Source organism: Eumetopias jubatus, unplaced genomic scaffold (assembly GCF_037043125.1).
Source record: "Eumetopias jubatus isolate StellerSeaLion01/CBP00866 unplaced genomic scaffold, mEumJub1_p1.0 scaffold_7, whole genome shotgun sequence".
NCBI classification, from domain to species: Eukaryota; Metazoa; Chordata; class Mammalia; order Carnivora; family Otariidae; genus Eumetopias; species Eumetopias jubatus.
The window spans coordinates 71,147,547-71,165,187 of NW_028274813.1; the positions used below are offsets into that span (position 1 = coordinate 71,147,547).

The following is a 17,641-nucleotide window of genomic DNA, read 5'->3' on the forward strand; positions in this document are numbered from 1 at the left end:
GAGGCAGAGGCATTGCCTATATGCTACGGTACCAATAAGGGCCTCTAGACCTGCAGCCTTCCACTCCACAGCCATCATTAGAAGAAATCCTGGCGTGATGGTGTTGCCTCCTAAAGGCCTCAAGGGACTTGGGAAGAATATGAGTTTCAGAGTCAGGCAAATCTACGTACAAATTTTGGCTCCACCACTTTGGGGGTGAAATGAAGTAACACATATAAATCCCCAGGCAGTATGTAGCCGTCAAAGTTGTCAGTTCCTTCTCGACAAGTGTTTAAGAACACGGTCTGCACCAGGCACCATTCTTGGCTTGGAGAACGCAGAACACAAGACAAAGCAGGCCCTGGCCCACCAAGGATTTTCACTTTAGTCCTAGAAGACCTTAGAAGCCATCGAGACTTTCTACTGACTGGAGGAAGTGAGTGAACCGAGGCCCCCAGGGTCCACAGCACGTGGAATGAGACCTCAGTCCTGGTATCCCAAGGAACCAGAGGGGCAGTGTTCTTTCCGGCACACCACCCAGCTTCCCTCCAACAAGCGTCAGTCACTCTTCAAAGCAAGCAATAGAGGGCGCCTGGGTGCCTCAGTCGGTTAAGCATCTGCCTTGGGCTCAGGTCATGGTCCCAGGGTCCTGGGTTCGAGCCCCGCATCAGGCTCCCTGCTTCGTGGGAAGACTGCTTCTCCCTCTCCCACTCCCCCTGCTTGTGTTCCCTCTCTTGCTGTGTCTCTCTCTGTCAAAGAAATAAATAAAATCTTAAAAAAAAAAAAAACAACAAGCAATAGAGTAACAGAGCTCTGAGGGAATGAAACGTGGACAGTGAGTTTTGATTGGAGGTGAAGAGATTCAAGATCTAAGAAACCCAATAGCAGAGTCACAGGACACTGGGGGGCGGGGATCAATGTTCATTCCAAAAAATGTTTATTTATGCCTACACTCTTCCCAGCACCCTATCAGGCCCAGGGAAGACTAGTTAAGTTTGCGAGATGGGTGCCATGGCCAAGTTCACAAAGAGTACCCTGAGAATACAGGAGGAAGCAACTAGCTCCATTAGAGAACTGAACGAAGGGATACTGGCCAGAGACTTAAAAAATGGGGAGAGAGGAGGAGTGGGGAGGTTTAATTATTTCTAATTAAGAAAATAAGGGGAGTGTACTGAGGCACAAAAGGGGTCCCTTTCCCTCCTAGATTCCCTTGTTATCGAGTTAAGCACAAGCAGCTTTCCGGTTCCTCTGCTCTCCTGGCACACAAGTCCAGGCAGGCCCTGGACCCCTTGACCTTGCTCCAAGCAAGTTGACCCACTTCTAAGCTCCCCGAGGCACTGCAGTACAGAAGGCCTCAGTATTCACCCGGAGAAGGTCCAGCCCATGCCTGTCCTTCGCCCCAGCTCAGGGCGGGCTCTGTCTCGGCAGCTCAACATGAGCTCAACGTGGGCCAGCTCAGCCTGGTCAAACGGGAAGCCCCGGGGCTCTGTGAACGGTCCCTGGGCAGGGGCACCCATGGTTGCGTGTGGGGTGGGGTGGCTGGCCAAGGCGTGTGTCAGGGAGGGGTCAGGACAGACCGAGATGAACAAGGGCTAGACCGAGGGGTGTAGATTCCAGCTTTCAGGACAAGTCACTGAGAAGAAGTTCCCATCAGTTCCTGAAGGCCCTTTTGGGTGCTGTGAGTCAAAGAGGAGGGTGGGAATTCAGGCAGGGGAAAGAAAAGCCCACATGAGGGCCCCACAGGAGCCCAAGCCCAGTGGGCAAATCAAGATGTGGTGGTTGGGCCCAGGCCTGCCCCTTTTCCTTCCTCATTCTGGTTCCACCCACCCATAATCCTCAGTGGCCTTTACTCTCTCTGAGTTCTTTTCTGAGGCCCCTCCAGCTCTTGGACTCCCCACCCCTGGGCAGAGCCCCTGCAGCCTGCCCCCCGTCCCATCTGGTCCCTGGTCCTCGCCCCCTTGTTGGTCCACCCTCCACACAACCCCTCTCTCCGGACCCTTCTGCCTATGCCCTCGCAGGCTCCCCGCCCTCCCGCTGCTCCTCTTGGCCCCCCGGCCTCCCCTTGCCTGCTCTTTCCCTGGCCCCAGTGCTGAACGTTCTCCCTGCCCTTCCACCTCCTGGTCAGCTGGCGGTCAGTGGCAGCCACCTCCGTGCCCAGCCCCGGGCAGCAAAAGGGGGAGGGGTGCAGGCAGGCCTCGTGAAACCAAGGTCTGGCTCTCGAAGTGCTTTCAGTTATCATCATCAGACAATTAGACAACCATGGGGAGACACAGGGTGGGGACTCAAACAAGCAGGAGGGGTCAGTGCAGCCAGGCTGCCTCCCAGGCCGCACACAACTGTCGTTCCTTTCAGGTTTCACTTTCCTGGGCATGTCACAACATTCTCATGCCTGCCTTTCTCGGCAAAACCTCATCTCTATCTCATTTCCTGCCTCCAGGCACCCAGGGGCACCCTTACTCATCTCGGTCTGTCCTGACCCCTCCCTGACACACGCCTTGGCCAGCCACCCCACGCAACCATGGGTGCCCCTGCCCAGGGACCATTCACAGAGCCCCGGGGCTTCCCGTTTGACCAGGCCGAGCTGGCCCACGTTGAGCTCATGTTGAGCTGCCGAGACAGAGCCCGCCCTGAGCTGGGGCGAAGGACAGGCATGGGCTGGACCTTCTCTGGGTGAATACTGAGGCCCTCTGTACTGCGGTGCCTCGGGGAGCTTAGAAGTGGGTCAACTTGCTTGGAGCAAGGTCAAGGGGTCCAGAGCCTGCCTGGACTTGTGTGCCAGGAGAGCAGAGGAACCGGAAAGCTGCTTGTGCTTAACTCGATAATGAGGGAATCTAAGAGGGAAAGGGACCCATTTCTAGGCCCTTGGAAATGGAGGAGCCTGTGAGAAATGCTGGGAAAGAGGCAGAGGGAGGACGTAGGGTCAGCTTGGTGCAATCTCTGTTAGCAGGTACAGACACATGTGCACCTGTCCTCCAGTGAGCAGGTCTTAGCTTCCCACTTCTTAGAGAGGTGGTTCCAGAAGAAACAAGCAAAGCTAGAACTCCACAGACAATGCCTGGCCTCCCCAGAGGGGCTCATGCAGGAGGGAGCAAAGGTGACTCAGCTTTGGACTTTCACTGTCACTTGAACACAGCTGAGCCAGCCAGAGACTCGTGTTATGGTAGAGGCTGAGGGAATTAGCATCTACTGAGCATCTACATCCGCTGAGGTCTTACTTAATCTTTCCACATCTGCCACATGAGGTAAGTACTCTCTTACAGCTTTGGAAACTGAGGCTCAGAAAAGTTGAGATACTTGTCCAGGTTGCAAGTGTTTATAGCAAAAGAGTCTAGCTTCGGGGCCCCTGGGTGCCTCAGTCGTTAAGCGTCTGCCTTCGGCTCAAGTCATGATCCCAGGGTCCTGGGATCGAGCCCCACATCGGGCTCCCTGCTCTGCAGGAAGCCTGCTTCTCCCTCTCCCACCCCCGCCCCCGCTTGTGTTCCCTCTCTCACTGTGTCTCCCTCTGTCAAATAAATAAATAAATAAATAAAAATCTTAAAAAAAAAAAGAGTCTAGCTTCAACGTATGACTCCAGAACACGGGCTCTTTCCCAGGCATCCTCCTGCCTCTGCTGCTTGGTTTTTGGGGGGTTTTGTTTGGTTTTCTTTTCTTTTCTTTTCTTTTTAATATTTTATTTATTTATTTGACAGAGAGAGACACAGCGAGAGATGGAACACAAGCAGGAGCAATGGGAGAGGGAGAAGCAGGCTTCCCACTAAGCAGGGAGGCTGATCCGAGGCTTGATCCCGGGACCCCGGGATCATGACCTGAGCCGAAGGCAGACGCCCAACAACTGAGCCACCCAGGCGCCCCTTGTTTGGTTTCCGTTTGGTTTGGAGGATCTTTTCTTCTTAGCAGAGAGCGTTGGCAATTGGTCAGGATTGTGAAAGTGTTCCCAAGTTCACTCAACCCAAGGATGCCCTGGCCAAGTTCAGAGTTGCTCTTCTTTCAACTTGACCACACTCCCTTCCGTGCCTTTGATCCAGCTGTTCTGTTCCCTGGAGTGCCACCCCCTCCCAACTCCAGCCCCATTTCTACCAGCCAGAACTGTTCTCACAAGGTCCATCTCAACCTCCTAGAAACTTCTGCCTTCTCCCATTGCTCCCGCCCCTTTCTAGGGAACCTCTGACACTCACTTGGCTCTTGACTAGTATCCGAGCTATGGATGTCCTCACCCCATCCCCTAGATAAGGTTGACAATCCCCCCAGGTCAGGGGTTGGGTCTTGGACAGCCCCCCTACACACACACACACACACACACACACACACACACACACACACACATTCACAGAAACTTTGAACCCTGGGGACAGAACAGAACAGTACCTGGAGTGTCCATACCACCCAGAGCATGGCTAAGCTCCCAAGCCCAATGGGAGCTCCTGGAGAGGGTTCCACTTCCCTACCTGGAGTCAGATGGGCTGGGCCAGCCTATGCACCGGACCCAGACTGCCGCTCTCTAGTTTTCCTCAGTCCTTGGCCTCAGTCCCACTCACCACACACATCTCAGCCTCCACAACCCCTGCTCAGGGGCCTGGGTCTGGGAGAGGACTGCCCAGTAAGGCTGCCAGTTATGCCCCTGCCCCCGCACCTGCCCCGTGGACCTCTGCCTGGGGCAGGCCCTGGGGAGGCTGACCACCCCAAGGCAAGTTCCCTGAACCTCAATGCCAGGCCCTCCCTGCCCCAGCCCTCCTCTCCAAGCTCGAACCTCAGTCATGAATGGGGGCACAGCGGGCCGGCACACAGTGCTGCTCCTGTCGGCACTTCCGGGTGTACTCCTGCCTTACTTGGAACTCTGAGTTTCCACGGCACTTCCTGTCCATTTCCTCCCCTAGCGCTCAGGTCTGCCCATGAGGCCTGGAGTGCAGCCACCCCTGACAACCCCTCCCTACCTTGCCCCAAGCCCCCCACCCTGGGATCTGAGAGTCTTGGCTCCCCTCCTAATCCCTGCTCCAGCCCAGTGGGGTGCAGTGTGCGTGCTCTGACCGTAAGGGCTCACCATTCACTCATTCACTCACCCATTCTTTCCCAGGACTCCTACCACCACTGCCAACTCCATGTCAATCCTTTCTTTAATTTTCCTTGGGGCACTTATAACTGGCTAAAATCACCTTTTGTATGTATTTGTTTCTACAGAGGGTGTCTCCCTGACTCAAGTATAAGCTCAGTGACAGCAGGGGCCTTGGCAGTCTCGGTCACTGCCGCAGGGTGAGCTGTTCTGGGGCTCAGTGATTGTTGCTTGATGATTGGCTGGATTATATAAATGTTTGTTGAGCAACCACTGTGGCACCTGGCTACGTGAGGGGACGAGATGGTCAAAGGGGCTTCCTTGGGTCGTTCACAGTGAGCGTGGAAATGGGGGTGCTGTACCCCACAGAATGAGCTAAAATGCAAGCCCCACGGGCCCCCCTGTTGGAGTGGCACGGAGGTGTGCTGCTGGCCTCAAACCAGGGCTCCCGCCCCACACCAACAGCCCCAGTTCTGAGCTCACTTCCCTGGGACATCTCCCCCACGCCCGACAGGGCATCTCCCCCGACCCATAGGACACACCTAGCACTACACCCCTCTCTGTAAGGGCATGACTGCAACCTTACACTTGCTTATACAGTTACTCGACTGCCTCTCTACACTATTTCCATCATCTAGAAAGTTTTACTGGACAGCCCTCCTCTGGGCCAGAAGCTCCATGAGGGCAGGGGCTGTATCTGTGTTTTCCTCCCCACCGTGGCCCCCCTGCCTGTCACTGTGTCCAGCACAGAGGACACTTAGTTGCTTATCTGTTGAATGAAGGAAGAGGACAAGGAAGGGGTAAGGGCTAGGTCTACCCCTAAGGAAGCAGTTCCTCCTTTCAGAGCCAGTTGTTCATCCCCCACGTTTATCTATCAACCAGAGCATCTACCCCTTCCTGCTCCAGACACCCACAGTCTCACCTTGTTCCAAGGCTTCTGTTTCTCAGGAGGGCGCAGAACCTCAGGGCTGCTGCCTCCTGGCACTACTCACATTTTATATGCTCTGAACCCAAAGCGCCCCCTGGAGTTGTTCAGGGGTGGTTGCTACTCAGGCCCTGCCAGGCAGTGAGCTTCTTGGCCACATTCCCACCTCCACCAGTGCTCTTGATGTGTGGGCAGGCTGGGTCCGAGGACCTAGAGGGGGTGCCACAGGACCAGCCAAGAGGGTCCTTGGCTTCGCATAGGATAGAATTCAAACTCGAGCCAGGAGGAGGTGAGAGCAGAGTTTACTGAATAGCATAAGTGATAGAGTCTAGCAGACAGAGTGTCTGGGACACTCAGAAAAGGAGTGAGTCTCTCCATCGCTGGGGGTTAGGGGTTTGTATTGGAAAGGGGTCCAGGGCACATGTTCTTCCAGGCATCCAGGGTAAAGTCTGATCAAAGGCAAGTGTTGGGTGTTAGTCCACAAATCACTGAAGGTAGGGGGTATTGACACCAGTGCTGACCGAGGTTTGTTTGAAGCGAATGTCCTGGAACATGCTCAGGATCTGGTTCTCCTTAGATGTTATCAGGTATATGGGGGCCTGGGATGAAACTCAGAGAATGATTCACTTTCTTGCCTCCCTCTTGGAGTAGGAGCAAAGGAGTCCTTCTTGGGTGTACTTGGGTGCAAGGGGAAATACCGAGCATGAGTAAATGGGGCCTAGCAGAGAAAGAGCAGCAATGGAGCCTGTCTAAAATGGAGTCTGTTCAGCTTCCCTATCCCACTCTGAGCAATTGTAAGGCAATGCTGTCATCATCACCCCCCCATACCCCTGCCATGTGTGGTGCCTGGCTCTCTGTAACAGAAGCTCCGCTTCTGGCTCAGGGAGTTTTTCCAGCTTTTCAGCCCCATTTCCTGGATCCTTTCCCTGCATCTCTTCCCGCAGAAATGCCATGAATCAGCACTAACTGAGCCCTGGGTGAAGTACGATGCTTTATTGCAGGGACCTTCCCTTTGGAGTCCTTCTGCCTTTTGGGACTGTCCTCCCCATATCATCAGTGAAACTGTTCCTTCCTTTTCCCCAGCCAGGAAGTGTGCTATGGGCATAGGGTGGCACCGTGGGCCATCGAGGAATTTTTCCAGACTGGCAGAAGAAACTGGGAAGCAGGGAGAAGAGAAAAAAATCCAAGCACTCAGACCAGGCACCCAAGGAACTCCAGGACTCTGGGGGATTGGGCGGTATAGAGGATCTTCTTGGGCTTTGAGTCATTCTGGTCCCCTGGTCCAACCCAAGTATCAGAACCTTTCAGAACTTTGGGGTGGGTTCTTCAATGTCCTTGACCACATTGTCAAAAAGTAGTTGAACGACACATGCTTGATTACCTCCCATGATGGTAAGCTCACAACCCACTCATTCCATCTTTAGACGGCTTTAATTACTAGAAAGTCTTACCTAATAATGGGTCTGTATCCACTCACTGGCCCCCCCCTCCTCACATTGCTCTCTATTCCTTGTATTTCTAGGAGACGATAACCCCCTTCCCCATACCTGTGGTCGGGGAGTTTAAAGTAGGAGGATCAAAGCTGTATACTTTCAGTATATATGTTGCTCTTCATTGACAAGTTTTACAGGAAGAAAAAAGAAACATTAGGAGTTTAAGAAAAGAAATTGTAAACCATTATCTATCACCAGATCTAGAACAAACTCCCCCTGACCTCAGTCTGGGTCAGTGCCCCTTCCTCATGGGCCCCTGTCCTAATTTAGCTTACATGCTGACATGTCTGTCTCACCCATGAGACTGTTCTGTCCAATACCAGCCACTAGCCCCATGTAGTTGTTCAAACATAAATAAATTAAAATTAGATTATATTAGATCCATTGCGCTGGGCACATTTCAGGTGCTCAACAGCCACATGGGGCTAGTGGTGACCATACTGCATGGCACAGACATTGAACATTTCCACATTGCAGAAAGTTCTAGTCTAGTACAGCACTACGTTAAGTCTAGCTCCAGGAAGACAGAGACCAAGTCTTTTTGGTCCTGCACTGTATCCCTGGTACCCAGCACACTCTCAAGCCCTGCTCTGATACTAAACAAATATCAACAGATTTCTCACACTGCCTCACTCTGCACAAGGCCCAGCACCAGCGCCAGTACCCATATTTCCCTTACTCTCCTTGCCTCCAGACCATGGCTTCTAGCCAGGCCTTTTTTTTTTAAAGATTTTATTTATTTATTCATGAGAGACAGAGAGAGAGAGAGAGAGAGGCAGAGGGAGAAGCCGGCTCCCAAGGAGCAGGGAGCCCAATGCGGGACTCGATCCCAGGACTCTGGGATCATGACCTGAGCCGAAGGCAGATGCTTAACCATCTGAGCCACCCAGGAGCCCTCTAGCCAAGCTTTGACTGGGGCCCTGAGCCAGGGCTCATGGTCTCCTTCCTCCCTCCAAACCATCTCTGGTCCATGACTGGCTTATGGTTCTAGGAACATTGTAAACGTGTGTGTGTGTGTGTGTGTGTGTGTGTGTGTGTGTGTGTGTGTGTGTGTGCGCGCGCTGGGGAGCGGTTGCAGAGAAATAATTGGCAGGGGAAGAGGTGGTCAGCATGAAGAGAACCAGGGTTCCAGGCTCAAGAAGCTCAAATTTGAGCCTCTAGCAATGGCTGATCCCACCTATGTGGTAGGCAGCCACCCAGGCTTTGGTTTGAATTCTGGCTGTGTTTCCTCCTGGCTGTATAACCCTGGGAAGCCACTCAACCTCTGTGAAGTCACTGTATGCATTGCTTTCTCATTTTAAATATGGATAATAATACCAACTTGATATAGGTAGTGAGTACATTAAAGAAGATGTGTGGGGTTCAGTTGGTACTCAATTATTGCTTGTTCCTTTCTCCACACAGAGGGCAGTAAGATCTCTTCCTTAAACATCATTCAGATCACAGCCCTCAGACACCTGTGTGGTTCCCACTTCTCCCACACAGGAGACCAAATATAACTCCTGATAGCTCCCTTTGCCTTAAAGCAAGACGCCTATCATTCATTCCATTGTTCTTACCTCCAAAGGTACCCAGTATCTGCCAGCCAGCCAGGTGTGTTCCCTCCCCCACCTTCACGTCCCCGTACATACCTGAAATGCCCTTCCCGCCCTCTCTTTCCTAAACTGGGCCCTATCTTCTCAGAAGCAGATTCTTTTCATGAGACTCGCTTCCTCTTCTAAGCCTACTTGATTCAACCTTTCCAGTTTCAAGATTACTCATCACTAAAAATTATTTCATGCCTACCTTGGCCTTCAGCCCCTTTCCTCCTTCCTTAGTAATTAAGATACAAGACAGTACCTGGAAAATCTGCACCTGTGGGCATCTGTGTTCCCAGGTATCTGGTTGTACATGTTGAGTGTGTATAGAGCAGGAAGCAAGAGCAGGTGGTGACAAAAAAAAAAAAAAAGAAAGAAAGAAAGAAAAGGAAGGAAGGAAGGAAGGAAGGGAGGGAGTTGGTGAGGTGGGAGAGTTGGACCAGACCAGACACAATGTCCCATTTGGCCCGTTACTACATGGATGGCAAGTTACTTAATCTTTCTGAGCCTCAATGTCCTGTATATTTTTCAGGAAGATTAGAAATAATAATAATATAACTACCATTACTATTTATTGAGCCCTTACTCAGTATAGGCACTGTTCTAAGCTAAGCACTTTACATAGATTCTTTTATTTAATCCTCACTTCAACACTCCTGGGTCGGTAACATTTTTTCCACGTTACTGTTGAAGAAACTGAGACACAAAGGAAACAACACAGAGAGGTTAAGTCCCTTGCCCCAGATCTCACAGCTAGTAAGTGGCAAAACTGGGATCTGCACCCAGGTGCCCAAGAGTCCATGCTCACAAGCACTCTGCTTACTGCCTCCACAGGTAATTCTGTGTGCACGCAAAGCTCCCGTCACAATGCCTGACACAAAGATAACCAGTAAGTGGTGTGACTCTTTCCTCACTAGGGCCACAAGCACAAGAGGCCAGGAAAAGTGTCTCTTTTCCTCTGTAATTTGTTGCAGGGCCTAGGAAAGACAGACTATATAGTGGGCACTTTATATACATTTCCAGGACCTGAGAAAAATGTGGAAGAACTATAAAAAATTTAGAGCCATACTTTCTAAAATGTGAGCTATAAACACATGCCACATGGACACACACTTCTCACAAATACATCACATATGCTCATTCATTCATACACACTCACTGGCCATCTTGAAACCCATGAAGGCTCACAGGAAACCTTTCTGAGCTGGTCCAGGAGCCACAGGAGGCTTTTAGGCAGAGATGTGACAGATCAAACCTGCATTTTAGGAAAGTTGATCCAGCAGCACAGAGGATGAACTCATAATGGAGGGGACAGAGTGGAGATGAGGGAACATTGAAAACACTTTTAACAATCAGGGAAGAAAGGAGCTTAATTTCTAGTGGAACGGAGAGAGTATTTAAGAGTTCCTAAGGAAAGGTGGGGAGGGAATAGTGCCATTCTCTACAATAGGAAACATAAAGGCCAAAGTTTAAGAATGGATGAGACACGTGGGACGTCTGGGAGGCTCAGTCGTTGGGCATCTGCCTTCAGCTCTGGTCATGGTCCCAGGGTCCTGGGATGGAGCCCTGCGTTGGGCTCCCTGCTCGGCGGGAAGCCTGCTTCTCCCTCTGCCACCCCCCCTGCTTGTGTTCCCTCTCTCGCTGTGTTTCTGTCAAAAAAAAAAAAAAAAGAATAGATGGGGCACACACACACACACACACACACACACACACAAAGAATAGATGGGACACAGTATCTTTTTACTTTCGGAGTTTCAGATGTCTCTGGAACACCCAGGTGACATCCAATAGGCTTTTGAATATTTGAGTGCATATATATGTTCGTTTTTACAGCTCACAAGACATCTGAACTGGAGACACAAGTTCGAGTGTTATCAGCTCACAGGTAGTAATTAAAACCATGAGTATGGATGAAGTCACCCAGAGAAAGTGTGGGGCCAGAAAATCTGTGGGTCCAGGACAGAGCTCTGGGGAGCTCCAACTCCAAGCAGGAGAAGGCTTCAATTTGTGAATGTTCTTCCGGGAATAGTGTGCGATGTGAAAGGGGGTGTGGAAAGGGCCCTGGAGATCACCAACATTTAGGGGAGAAGAAGGTTAACAGATGAGAAGAGACGGGCAGAGGTGCAGGAGAAACCAGGAAAGGGTGTCACAAGCGGAAAGAAGTCGGCCGCATAAAAGCTAACAGAAGTCAGTGGAGATAAGAACAGGAAACTCCACCCATTAGATGTGGCAAGTAGGAGGCAGCCCGCGCGGCCAGAGTGAGGTCAGTGGGATAGTGACTGCTTGAGTCCCCAGCTGTTGAAAACACTAGTTTGAGCAGCTGATCAACTGCCGGCCTCACACGGCTTCCACGAGCGCTACGCCGTCGCGCATGCGCACTCATACGCACCAGAGGGCTAATTATAGGGACTTGACATTTCCGGAGAGGACTGGCGCACGCGCCTCCCGAGCCCGCCTACTCCCTCGCCGGTCCCTCCCCAGGCCTGCAGAGGGCGTTGCCCCTTGGAGAGCCGGGGCGTGGCGCCGCTCTAGCCTGCGCCTGGGCTCGGTGGCGGGCGCCGCAGCTTAGCGTGCCCCACGCCTCCCCTCGGCGCAGGTGGGTCCGCCCGCGGGGGGCGGGAGTGTCTGGGATCCGTGGGGTGGGCGGGTAGGGGTAGTCTCCAGGCGCGGAGTGGTCCCCATTGCTGAGGTGCCCCGGCTTGGGTCCGGCCCCGGACGGTCGGGCTGTGGGCGAGGCGGCACGGGTACGAGTCCCAGTCTGGGTGGGCAGCTCCTCCAGGACAAGCGCTGCTTGTCCAAGGACCTTTTCACACCCCGGGGGTCTCCGCCAAGGCTCGCGTGCAGCTTCCGGGGACTCGCTGGGGGCGGGGCTAGCGGGGGCGGGGCTCCCGTGATCGACACTTCTTTCCCCAGGTCTCTCGGGCTTCCACTGGACCCCTCCCCTGTCCTGAGCCCTGAGCCGGCACCATGGTGAGACCTTTGAGTCAAGCCCCTCACCTCCGCATGCCCATGGCCCGCGTGGCCTTGCCTCCGTTGCCTTCTATAAACCTGGGGCTCCGCTGGGGGGGGGCTCGGTGGGTCTGGCAGCCTGCACCCTTCCAACCCCCCCCCGCCCCCATCCCTGTAGCACGGGCGCCTGAAGGTGAAGACGTCGGAAGAGCAGGCGGAGGCCAAAAGGCTAGAGCGGGAGCAGAAGCTGAAGCTATACCAGTCAGCCACCCGGACTGTCTTCCAGAAGGTGGGCCTTCAGAGGTAGCCCCTTCTCCAAATGGCCTTCTTAGTATCTCACAGAGGCCAAGAGCTGGGCCTTAGAGTCAGACTGCCTGGATCCATATCTGGGTTCCGTCGCTTACAAGCTGTGTGACCTTGGGCAAGTTACTGCATCTCTTTAAATTTCAGTTTGCTCTTCTGTAAAATGGGCCTTACTGCATAAGGTTGTTGTGAACATTCAATGAAAATGTAAACTCCTGAAGTGCTCTGCTGGTACTTATCGTGTAGTGTGGGGTTTACGGAACATTCAGTAGTTCTATGTATGTTATTTAGTCTTGCAGTGGGAGAATGATATGGTATCTGACCCTGCTACTTATCTTCTAAGCGCCAGGCTGGTGAGCTGGATGAATCAGTGCTGGAACTGACAAGCCAGATTCTGGGAGCCAACCCCGACTTTGCCACCCTCTGGAACTGTCGACGCGAGGTGCTTCAGCAGCTGGAAGCCCAAAAGTGCGTAGGAGTTCAGGGTCCCAGGAAGATGGCACTGGCCCTGCCCTGCCTGGGTCCAGGGGCAGAGGAAGAATGGGGCAGCCAGGGGCACAGGCATAGGGGAGCGGAGAGCCGGGTGTAAAAAGTCAGGGGTGAGCTGAGGTTGAGTGTTGGGCCCTGAGTCCGTTTCCCTCTGAGTGCAGGTCCCCCGAGGAGTTGGCGGCCCTGGTGAAGACAGAACTGGGCTTCCTGGAGAGCTGCCTGCGGGTGAACCCCAAGTCCTATGGTACTTGGCACCACCGCTGCTGGCTGCTGGGCCGCCTGCCAGAGCCCAACTGGGCCCGGGAGCTGGAGTTATGTGCCCGCTTCCTCGAGGTCGATGAGCGGAACTGTACGTGCCTGTCTGCTGACTGTGCTCCACACGCTAGTTGCTGGGGCCTCAGTAAGGCCCAGAGTTGGGAGGGATGGGCAGGATAGGCCCACCGAGCTGGTGGCGAAAGGGGTGATGGAGACAAACACATGCCCTGTAGAGCACACAGAGGTGTTCCTGAGGCTGCCATGGGAACTCCAGGGGTTCCAGCCGTGGAGCTCCCCTTGCCCTACTTCTGAGATGTGCTGTTGCTCCTCCCCTAGTTCACTGCTGGGACTACCGGCGCTTTGTGGCTGCGCAGGCAGCTGTGCCCCCTGCAGAGGAGCTAGCCTTCACCGACAGCCTCATCACCCGAAACTTTTCCAACTACTCCTCCTGGCATTACCGCTCCTGTCTCTTGCCCCAGCTGCACCCCCAGCCAGACTCTGGGCCACAGGGACGCCTCCCTGAGGATGTGCTCCTCAAAGGTCAGCAGGGTCAGAGGGTGCTGGGGAAGACTGTACTGTTGCCTTTCCAGCCCTGTTACCTAACCCTGTTCCTGAACCTGCTACTTGGGCTCATTGAGCACCTACTTTGTGCCTGGCTTTGGGGGTACCTAAGATTCAACGCCTGGCTGCAGGGCTCTCGAGTGTCCAGTGGGAAAGATGCAGCCGTTGTGCAGGGCCAACAGATGAATGGAACTGAGGGCTGGCGGTACTCCAGGGTGAGGGTGGGATGCTGGGGTGGCTTGGGGCCCACCAGGGTCCTGGCCCTAGCCCGCGCCGCCTTGGCCTCTGCAGAGCTGGAGCTGGTACAGAACGCCTTCTTCACTGACCCCAACGATCAGAGCGCCTGGTTTTATCACCGCTGGCTCTTGGGACGAGGTGAGCAATGGGGAAAGAGGCTGGGCGTTTCGGGCTTGGAAGGAATGGAAGAGGATTTAAGGAGACCTGAGACTGTGTCTCCCCCCAGCTGACCCCCAGGATGCCCTGCGCTGCCTGCATGTGAGCCGGGACGAGGCCTGTCTGACTGTCTCCCTCTCTCGGCCCGTCCTAGTGAGTCCTGCAGCTTCTGCCGGAGAGCGTCACGGGTGTGGGCCTTGTGCCACTGGGGCTGACAGGTCTGTCTTTGTCCCCTGGGCCAGGTGGGGTCCGGGACAGAGACCTTGCTGCTGACAGTGGACAAGTCACCCCTGGCTGTGGAGTGGAGGACCCCAGATGGCAGGACCCGGCCCAGCCACGTCTGGGTATCCCAGGGCCGGTGGGGCAGAGTGGGGGGCTGGGGCGGCCCTGGAGCGGGGCAGTCAGAGAAGTGGTGAGGCGCAAGCGTTTCCTTAACCTGGTGCTCCCAGCTCTGTGACTTGCCTGCCGCCTCCCTCAATGACCAGTTGCCCCAGCATACATTTCGTGTCATTTGGACAGCAGGCGATGCCCAAAAGGAGTGTGTGCTTTTAAAAGGTGACACAGCCTCTATCTCTACCCCTTGCGGCAGCACTTATCATCCTTGCCCTGCTCTCACACTGGTCCCCTTCTACCACCCGTTCTTGTTCTCAGGCCGCCAGGAGGGCTGGTGCCGGGACTCAGCCACGGATGAGCAGCTCTTCAGGTGATGGCAGGGAAGCACACGGGCCAGGAGAGGGGTTCTGGGCACCAGGCAGCTGGGGCAGGAGGCCGGGGGCCCGGGCAGATGATCTCAGACTGGGTACTGGGGACGACCAGCACCCCGAGGAGACATCATCCCCTCTCCCGCCCTGTCCATCTTCAGGTGTGAGCTGTCGGTGGAGAAGTCCACGGTGCTCCAGTCTGAACTTGAATCCTGTAAGGAGCTGCAGGAGCTGGAGCCGGAGAATAAGTGTGAGGCCCCATTTCCTGAGATCCTGCTCTTCTGAGGAGGCCCTTTTCCAGGAGGGCCTCTCGGGGACAGCAGGGAGGGTCTCGGGACGGGAGCAGAGGAGGCTCTAGGAGAGACAGTCCTTCTCTCACCCTCTCCTCAGGGTGCCTGCTCACCATCATCCTGCTGATGCGGGCACTGGACCCCCTGCTGTATGAGAAAGAGACGCTGCAGTATTTCCAGACCCTCAAGGCAGGCCAGGCCTGTGGGAGCAGGGAGCGGGGAGGCCCAGTGGGCAGCAGGAAGACAGCTGACGGGGCTTCCTTGCCATGCCTGTCCCCGCCAGGCCGTGGACCCGATGCGGGCAGCGTACCTGGATGACCTGCGCAGCAAGTTCCTGCTGGAGAACAGCGTGCTCAAGATGGAGTATGCCGAGGTGCGCGTGCTGCACCTGGGTCACAAGGTACGGACGGCCGTGGGTACCTTCCTCGGGCCCTCCCTTCTTCCTCATGACCTGGACAGCTTTTGAGCCCTCTCTGTGGGCTTGAGCTGAGGCACTCTGGCCTCGCCGGGCCCCTGACTTTGGCCTGAGTCTCACGTGCCTTTCCGGACTTTCTTCCTAACCAAGATTGAATTCATCTTCCTTCCGGACTATTCCTCTTCCTGGCCTTGCTTTCTGTCACCTGCCGCCATCATTCTGGTTACCCGGTCTCAAACCCTGAGTCACCAGGGCCCTCTCGTGCCATCCTTTCTCCAGGGCCAGTCATGTCTTCATTCTTCCCTCACAGTGAGCCGTGCCCCCCCACCCCCACTCCGATGCTTCTCTCTCTGGAGCAGGCCCCAGCACCTAAAGCCTGGGTGGTTTCCAAAGATGTCTGACAAACTTCCCAGGCTCTGTTTTCCGTCTTCGTAGCCTATCCAGTCAGTCTTCCCAACAGAGCAGTTCCGTCACTTCGCTGCCGCCCGCTTCCATTGTCTCCAGACTGGTCCCCCAGACTCAGCAGGCCTGTTCCTGCCGGTGTCTGTGCTTTCCCCAGCGCCCTCCTCCACCCCCTGTGCCTGCCCCCACTCCAGGCTGCCTCCACCCCTCCACCCACCCACCCCCCCAGCCCAGCACTCCCTGCCTGTCCCTTGTCCTTGCTCTGGAGCGTGGACTGCTCGGGGTCGTAAGGTAAGCTTCTCACCTGCTCTGTCCTGTCCTCGGCCAGGGTCCCCAAGGGCCTGTGTGGGGCACAGAGGGTAAGTGCCTCATGAACCGTGGCTGCGGACTCTCCCCTAAGTCTCACTGAGTATCTCATCCCCCTCCTCAGGATCTGACGGTACTCTGCCATCTGGAACAGCTGCTCTTGGTCACTCATCTGGACCTGTCACACAATCGTCTGCGTGCCCTGCCCCCTGCCCTGGCTGCCCTGCGCTGCCTTGAGGTAAAGCACTCCTCCATCACTGTCCCAGGTGGCCCTTTTCCCTTTCCTCCCCCTCAGAAGTCTGCCCACCCCACAAAGAGGTGTCCAGATCCTCCCAGCCCCTGCAGATGACCCCTTGCCTTCTCTGCCTCCATCACCTAGCCTGACGCCAGCAGCTTTTCCCTGCACTGTAAGCTGATCACCCCGGGCTCCCTGCTTGCTTGCACCAGTCCCAGGCTGCCAGCTGGCTGCCCTGCCTTGACTTCCCTGCACTCCCTGCTCCCCAGGTCCTGCAGGCCAATGATAATGCCATAGAGTCCCTGGATGGTGTCACCAGCCTGCCCCGGCTGCAGGAGCTCTCCCTGTGTAACAACCGTATCCTTCTGGGTGCCTTTCAGGCCGGGGTGGGGGGTGACGTGCCACACTGGGAAGGGACACACAGTAAGCTGGGAGAGGGGGCTCTGACAGCGTAGGCTAAGGAAGGAGGGTAGCCTGGGGCCGTATGGGGCATCGGTGACTTGCACTGGTGGTTTTGCAGGGTGGAAGTGACTTCCTCAAGCCAGTTCACAGACCAGCGCCCTGCAGATGTTCTTGGGTACCACATGGTATTTTAAAAATCAGAAAGTTTCGTATTAAAAAAATCTAGAATTCTGATTGTACTTAAAAATTGGAGGTTAGGGACCCCTGATAGAGTCAGACAGTCACAGTAGAGTGTGTGACTCTTAATCTCAGGGTCGTGAATTCAAGCCTCACATTGGGTGTGGAGCCTGCTTAAAAAAAAAAATGGGAGAGTTAAAGCAGTCTTTGGCCTGCATTTCCACTTAGCAAGCCTTGGCCATTGCCGAGTCATGGAGGCCTCTGTAGTCAGAGCTGGCTTTCTCCTTGGTACCTTGCTGGTACCACATGCAGCCTGCCGCTTGGGCTTCCTGCCTGGCCCCGGGGGCAGGTGTTTGCAGTCTGCAGCCTTACTCCAGGCCAGGGCCTCGTGCAAGATGCCTCGCAGCCAGACCGCTGGGCCGCAGTCCTTGTTGTGGAAGGAAAACCATGATGGCTACCCAGGAGCACATAGGTCTGGGGGAACCGGCCACGCTTTCCTTGACTCTCCTGCCCAAGGCCTCTGGCAGCCCACACTGCTCCAGCCTCTTGCCTCCTGCCCCAGGCTGGCCCTCCTCCACCTGCAGGGCAACCCCCTGTGCCAAGCAGTGGGCACCTCTGAGCACCTGGCTGAGCTGTTGCCTTCAGTTAACAGCATCCTCACCTAGGAGATCCTTCCCCACCCTTGCTCTTTAACTTATTGGGACTGAATAAACAATGGAGAGGCCCCCTCGGGCTGCTACGC

At 54.9% G+C, this 17,641-nt stretch overlaps 1 protein-coding gene across 3 annotated transcripts; it reads left to right on the plus strand.

Annotated features, from left to right (window-relative positions):
• The first annotated feature begins 11,484 nt into the window (after positions 1-11,484).
• RABGGTA (Rab geranylgeranyltransferase subunit alpha) lies at positions 11,485-17,623 on the plus strand. 3 transcript variants are annotated; one of them, XM_028114811.2, is made up of 17 exons: positions 11,492-11,617; positions 11,935-11,991; positions 12,149-12,259; positions 12,617-12,741; positions 12,924-13,111; positions 13,354-13,557; positions 13,870-13,953; positions 14,042-14,124; positions 14,214-14,315; positions 14,421-14,526; positions 14,623-14,674; positions 14,834-14,922; positions 15,063-15,151; positions 15,246-15,362; positions 16,210-16,323; positions 16,590-16,677; positions 17,416-17,623. In XM_028114811.2, exons 2-17 carry the CDS (start codon positions 11,989-11,991, stop codon positions 17,562-17,564), a joined length of 1,704 nt encoding a protein of 567 aa, XP_027970612.1. In that variant the 5' UTR covers positions 11,492-11,617; positions 11,935-11,988; the 3' UTR covers positions 17,565-17,623. The 3 variants fall into 3 exon arrangements, with proteins under 3 accessions (XP_027970610.1, XP_027970612.1, XP_027970611.1); XM_028114809.2 differs by having other exon boundaries at positions 11,485-11,617; positions 14,421-14,674; XM_028114810.2 differs by lacking the exon at positions 11,492-11,617 and adding an exon at positions 11,677-11,765 and having other exon boundaries at positions 14,421-14,674.
• Positions 17,624-17,641: the final 18 nt, after the last annotated feature.

Coding starts and splice junctions, on each gene's coding strand:
- RABGGTA (XM_028114809.2), top strand. Junction 13,954..14,041: donor CCGCTGGCTCTTGGGACGAG/GTGAGCAATGGG, acceptor GTCTCCCCCCAG/CTGACCCCCAGGATGCCCTG. Junction 16,324..16,589: donor CTGCCCTGCGCTGCCTTGAG/GTAAAGCACTCC, acceptor CCTGCTCCCCAG/GTCCTGCAGGCCAATGATAA.